Raw genomic sequence first — 6,735 nt, forward strand, 5'->3', positions numbered from 1 at the left:
ATATGAAAACAATCATAATTTCTATTATTAGAATGAGCAGGTTAAATCAATTTTAGCTTTCGCAATTCAAATGAGCTTGTTGTTTTGACCCGACCTGAGTTTTTGCCACCGCTCACAAAAATTCCAGTATCCATCACTGTAATTACATTGTGTCTAATAGTCCGTTAAATTTTTATCAGACAAGCAAACGGTCCAACAACTAACCGAACAAAATTTCTTGTCTGGAAACGAACTTAATCGTACGCAGTACATAATACGTGAATACAAACTAACAGTCGCAAATAAATAAAAATGAACACAATCAATGTTTTATTTGATTTGGTTAACCTAAAATGATCACGTCAAGAGTTCGATCCGGCTTTTAACTTTGTGATGGTGTTTTCTTTTACATTTATATTCATATATATGTTCATTTTACATAAAATTAATCACATAATACTCTACACATATTTGCATTTGATGTTATAGCAACGTTTCAGATGCAGAAACAAGAGAGACAGAGAAGTTCGGTTACTGCAATGATGGTGGCCATTTGATGCTTCCTAATAAAATTTCATTTACTTTTGTTAAAATGAATGACATACCAATACAAAAACATAGAAAATAAAAACTTTAATGACTGAAATTTGAATAACGCCATACACAGTTCGGTTTTTAATATCTAACACCGAAGGTTATCTCCGGTTGCAACTCCAAGCTGGTTGCAATATTGAGTGTAGTACCGGACACGAGAGTCCACGGTAGCTGGATTGCCACCATCACATTCCAAAGGTCCATTGATAGCTCGAATAGTAGCTCCAAACCCTTGACCAATGACCGGGCGAACATTATTCATCCAATACCATAAGGCGGTCCGAAAAGAGATAACTGGATCTGTAGCCACAACCTCAGGATTGTTGAGCCCATCGAACCCAATACTGTTCCCGGCTGGACCATAGTTGAAATTCCATGACAGTTGGATTGGACCTCTGCCATAATAACCTTGGCCAGGGGTACATGGGTATTGAGTATTATTTTCATCACAGTAATCCCCTGAAGGACCATTTATTTCTTCAACATAGCAAAAGTCTGCTCACACATAATAGAAATGTTTAATGTTAAGTTATGAAATAATAAATTAAATATATGTTTTCTTGAGTATTTGTAAATGAATTTAATGCGCACGTGAAATTCATAGTACGTACTAAAGTATGTTTTTAGGTTATGTACTTGAGTGGGGTCAAATTTACTAGCGCATGTCTGGGTTTACCTTTCAACCCATAAACATGACTTGTGTAGCATGGTTTTATGCATATAATTAATTACTATAAGATAGAAGAATGGTCTTACGTCCAGTTTCATGAGTAACATGAGCAAAAAAGGCTGCAATCTCCCTCCTCGAATCCTCTTCCGAACCGACCCTACCGAATTGAGGATAGTTTCCGAGGGCTTCAAGAAAGGCAGCACGTGTATAAAATCCTCGCCCTTCACAACTGGCGTCTGATTGATCAACGATCCCATTGAAGAATGAATCCGTCACGATGCTACCAACGTCAACGTTATTAGTTGGAGGAGCCGAAAAACACGGTCCACCTTGGCAGCCGGTTCCACAGTAATCGTCACCGCTACCACAAAAACCGTACTCGCTACAACACAAGTCTGGACTGCAACCGCAGTTCTGGGCAGCGGAGTTGAGGATACCAGCCAAAAGTACTCCGGCAACTATGAGGATTCCGAATGTTCTCATCGTGGTTTGTTTGATTTTATTTGTTGAGTTGTGGATGTGAATTTATAGTGTGTGAAAGGTGTGAACATGGGCAAGTGGATAAGAAAAAGCCAAATGGTCTGGTCTGACTTTGTCTCTAAGTTGAATTTGTCAAATTTTGTGTCTTTATGTCATAGTTTGAAAAAGCAATTTGATGCTTATGTGCGGACTTTAACTGACTTTTCAAAGTCAAAAGAATGAAAACTGTTTACTAATATAATATTTAAAGAAAAGCTTAGATTACATCGAAACAGAAGGCAAGCGAGCAATAAGCTGCGCCACTACCCCTTTTTGAATTGCAAAACCCAATCTTTTAAAAACTATATTTGCTGATTTTTGAGTCATAACATTACTATGCATGACCCGCTGAACACGGGTAAGTAGCTCCACAGCTTCAGGCGCGAGGAAAAAAGTGTCAAAAGCAAAAGGAATAAATACATGTTGGTTGTCAAGACACGCCTTTTCATGGTTTGCCACCTTACCTGAAACAGCTTTTAATGCGGCTTGACCGACTGCGAAACCACTACTCCCTAAGCCCACCAAAGGAGAAACCCCTGTTAAATCCACACACATGTGTCCCTCCTATCCATCCAAACACCAAAATGTCTGCCGGTCGAAGAGATGATCTTCCCTCCGATGGGCCAGTCAGGAAATTCACAGGTGCTTCTTTCTTAACAGAAATTCCAGCTCGCCTGAATATATCAAAGAGCACATCCCTAACCAGATCGTGTCGGTACTTGAACCCCAGGAGCTCTTTACAGTGCACCACGTGCTCCCCATATGAGTCTAAACACGCCTTACGACAAACAGGACATATCTCATCAACCGGAAATAAAGGAATCATGAGGCGATACTTAAGGATACTACGATACTCCACTGGAGACATATGCTGGCCTAACCCATCTATAGGGATAGCAAGAAGAAAATCTTGAGCATGTGGTGCTTGTAGACACTCAAAAATGGTTTTTTGTCTGCTTGTCATGTTAAAGTGTGGCTCTATGTCGTGAACAGTTTTACTAAAAAGAGCGCTCGCCAATGCATGCTGGGCTTTAAGAGGGGGTGGTCTCTTTGTTAGAGAAACTGCTAAAATCGACACATGGAATTATATCACGAAGACAAGCCAGAACACAAGAATAATCAGAATCCATCCCACATATACTACTGTCTCGCAAAATGTGATCCTGAAGCACCCACGAATGGGCTCTCGAGGCCACAAACGCATAAGAGGAAGCCTCTACTGCCGAATACAACCCCAAACCCCCATTCTTAATGGGTAAGGAAGCAAGTCGCCAATGGAGGTCTTCAAAGAAAAGACCTCCACAAACTACAATGTCCTCGATGTCTCATGCAATCCCTTGTCGAAAAACACCGCTGCCTCCATCATGTGTACAGGTTGGCATGTTCTCAAACCGAAGAAAAGTTTAGCAATACCCATACATGATCGAAGCAAAAGTAACTCACTCTACGGGTCACCAAGTTTTGGGAGAAGACGCATCAAATCAACAGCATTAGTAGCTCTCTTCTTTGCCAAACCCTTAATAAACCCGGTGTCTTTACTAACAGCTCCCCCAAGAAGCTTCACCCCTAATAATGGTCTCCCGATGTCAGCAGGGAATAAACCGTCACGAGACTTCGTACCATCACAAGAAGGCCAAAATAGCTCAGTTTTCTTAATATTCAGTCCAAGACCCAAAGTTGGACCCGTCACCTTAATGATATCCAGCACTTTAGCCACCTCCATTGAATCTCCAATGACTGTCCCATCATCAAGATACCAGGCATGAAGAAGAAGCTTGCGATTGTCTCAAATCTGATGCACAAGGGGGTGTAAAACAAGGGAAAAAATTAGTGGTCCCAATGGGTCTCCTTGTTGAACCCCTATAGTGGACCAAATATTATCATCCCCAAGATATAGTCTTGATGGCTACCAATATAAAAATTTCACCCACAAGGAAATAGAAGGGCATCTGATCCTTACCTCATGAAGTAAAGCTGATCTATCCATCATATTAAATGCATTAGAAAAATCAACTGTAAGCATTGCAAGAGACCCATCAGTGTGGCGCTCACTCAATACCCTGTTGGCGCTATGTAATATGGCCTCCGCACCACCCGACACACCAACCCCAAACTGGAATCATTAAGGTATTTGGTCATTTCTTTGCCAACCCTTTTCATAGCCACCTTAGAAACCAAACGCCTCCATATAGTACCCACTGCAATAGGTCGAATCCCGTTGTCGGGTTTTAAAAGCGGTGTAAGAGGAGCAGACGCGACAAACTCTGCCAAAGTTGACGGACATCTCCCTCCTAACCATAAATTAACCACTACAGTGATAGCACATATGAGGTCAGTGGCAATAGCTGACCATTCTCCACAAAGAGCATTCAAAATAAGTTGCGCTCTCAAACCGTCCCTCCCACACGAAGTTCCTTTGGGAAACGATTTAATGCAACCAAGGACACTATCATCCTCCGCCACAAGAGGAGGCTCGGACTAAGTCATGTTCGGCATAGCCGCGGCTTCTTGTACGGGTGTTTAGTCTCTCTTTGTGGTATCAGAATTGTAAGGTGCAACACCAGATGAGCATAACACCTATACTGCAGCAGTAAAGTGACCATCCGCAACTTTACGAAGACCCTGTTTAACATAATTGTTGACAAGATCCCCCTCCTTTTGAATATCCATGTCACCTTGGCCTAAGGACGTCAAACCAGAATCATTTAACAGATTTTTAATTAACATGGTAATACCGTCAACTTTCCCCCATGTGGCTAAAGAACTCATTATTGAATGATGTTGCACGGCTTTCCTATTCCCGGACATGCTTTTGTGCCTATTTTTGGGTCTGAACACCTGTAAAGTGCAACAAGGAAGAAGTAACAGCCTAACCTACGCATCAACAGAATCTGGTTGAGCAACCACTTTATAGAGTGTTGTTTTCAAAGCTTGCGAAAAGGCCATCCGACAACTATGAGGGGTACACATGACGGTAACGATAGGTGCCTTAAGTACACGATCAAGGAGGGAGACATCCAACACGAAGGACTCATGAACAGTTGTCTCGGGGCCCTTGATAAAAGGTTTCGAAATCCCAATAATGTGTGTATCCGAGTCAATTGCACGATCATTAAACTTCACAATGCCATCAGGGTGATGACAAGCACGTTTCAAGCTCTGAAGGTTCATGCAATCCCCACACAACCATTGATCCAACACCTTCAATGTTTCATCCACTTTCAAAAACAAGCCATGGTCTGTAGAGATCGCCTCCCGCAACACACTTTTACGTTCTTCTTTAATAAAGTGCACACTCTTGAGATGGGAGATCAAACGAAAAATCCCCTTATTTCCCGCTCCACCATTCGAACAACAATGAAACGCACGGAACGGGCACGACCATGATCCGTTCAATGTAGAGGAATGAGTTGTCATAAAATATGACAAAACGATACTAAAACTTAAAAAGACATTTCATCGAAAACTTGGCGCGCAGTTATAAAAAAAACCCCGTTTCACATGATTGGAGGAAGACGATAGGATTGATGGCTGGTAAAGTCTTAGTGTAGATTGAAATCTTGAAAGACGGGGATTGTTTTGTGGGGGTGGGGGTTGGGGGTGGGTGGGGTTAAAATCTTTAGTTTTAAAGATTTTAAATCACCAGAGAGATTAGTGATTTGTAGTTAGTAATAATCGATAGGAATAATTTCTGGACGGGAAATTAAACTATATGTATTTGGGCATCAAGATTCAAGAGAGGTGACTTCCTGTCTTCAGAAAGATTCCAGTATACAACATCAGATTTGAGAATTGTATAACAGCGTTGGTCAAGCTTTCTATGGTGCTCTTCTTGGGGCCCTTTTGTAACTTTTTTCTTTCGTTGATGGTGTTATGGTAGTTTATATAATTTTAAATAACAAATCTCACTGTCAACAAATCTAATGCCTAGGCTATCTATAATAAAGTGGGCCTATTTGACCCGGAAACCTACACTTTTTTTAACTTGATGAATACTAGTACTACTTTAAAACTCGAAATTTACAATTATTATTATTTGTAAGCAATTATATTTTAATGATTTAACTAATCGAACGATAATGTGTTTTCAAATTTGTAAAAAGGCTGAATTTCAAAATAACTTATTTTAGAAGCTTGTGTTAATTAGCATACAAAGATTCTTGAAATGATGACGCTGCAAGTTGATTTGGATGCTAACGTACGTACATGTGTGTGCTTTCTTTTCCAAAACTTTGAACATATTTCATGCAATTTTGTAGGATTTGAGCTGGACATGTGTTGTTTTATGCTGAACTTTTCATGAATATACCTTTTGAGTTTCTAACAAACTATTAGGGTATGTTAATTGGAGATAATTGAATGAAAGAAGAATAAAATGAGAGAAGGAATGAAATGGATAAGAAAATGAAATAGATCATTACCATTCATTTGTCTTGTTTGGTTATCCTATAGAAATGAAATAAAAATTATTATCTTTTGTTGTTTGGTATCCAAAAAAATTGTAGGAATAAAATAGAAATAATAAAAACACTTATATCTCAAAATACTTTTTAATCAAAAAAATAAATAAATAACTGCAATGGCGAAAGTGGTAGCTTCGGCGACGAAAATGGTGGTGGCGACGGTGGTGGTGGTGGCGGTCAGGCGACGGGGGTGGCGGGGGAGCATTGGCAGTGATGGTAGGGTGGCGGTGACATTGGTGGCGGTCTGACAGCGACAGTGGTGGTGGCGGTGATGGTCAAGAGGCGGCATGATAAGGGTTGCGGTGGTTACGGAGAAGTTGGTGGCAGCGGCGGTGGCGGTGGTAGCACTAGTGGTGGCAACGACGATCAGGTGATGGTGGTGGCGATGGTAGCGGCGGTGGTTGTTGTTAGGTAGTGGTGTTGTTGAGAAAGTAAGGTAAAGAAGAAATTAATTGAAAAAAAAAAAGAAGGGATGGGGAGAGGTGGAAGGAATGGTTTTGATGAAATGAG

At 40.7% G+C, this 6,735-nt stretch overlaps 1 protein-coding gene across 1 annotated transcript; it reads right to left on the reverse strand.

The window, feature by feature from the left end:
• Positions 1-598: 598 nt before the first annotated feature.
• On the reverse strand, positions 599-1,745 carry LOC143551285 (endochitinase EP3-like). Its single transcript, XM_077041750.1, has 2 exons — positions 1,330-1,745; positions 599-1,068 (listed from the first exon to the last, which is right to left on the reverse strand). Exons 1-2 carry the CDS (start codon positions 1,724-1,726, stop codon positions 662-664), a joined length of 804 nt encoding a protein of 267 aa, XP_076897865.1. The 5' UTR covers positions 1,727-1,745; the 3' UTR covers positions 599-661.
• Positions 1,746-6,735: the final 4,990 nt, after the last annotated feature.

Source organism: Bidens hawaiensis, unplaced genomic scaffold (assembly GCF_021521415.1).
Source record: "Bidens hawaiensis isolate Kalapana, Puna unplaced genomic scaffold, B.hawaiensis_p1.1 tig00016358_1, whole genome shotgun sequence".
In the NCBI taxonomy this organism is placed as follows: domain Eukaryota; kingdom Viridiplantae; phylum Streptophyta; class Magnoliopsida; order Asterales; family Asteraceae; genus Bidens; species Bidens hawaiensis.

Bases quoted from the DNA above. Each gene is read 5' to 3' on its own strand.
- LOC143551285 (XM_077041750.1), bottom strand. From the start codon at position 1,726: ATGAGAACATTCGGAATCCTCATAGTTGCCGGAGTACTTTTGGCTGGT. The intron at 1,069-1,329 runs GTAAGACCATTC...ATGTGTGAGCAG, and splicing joins TGTTACTCATGAAACTGGAC to ACTTTTGCTATGTTGAAGAA.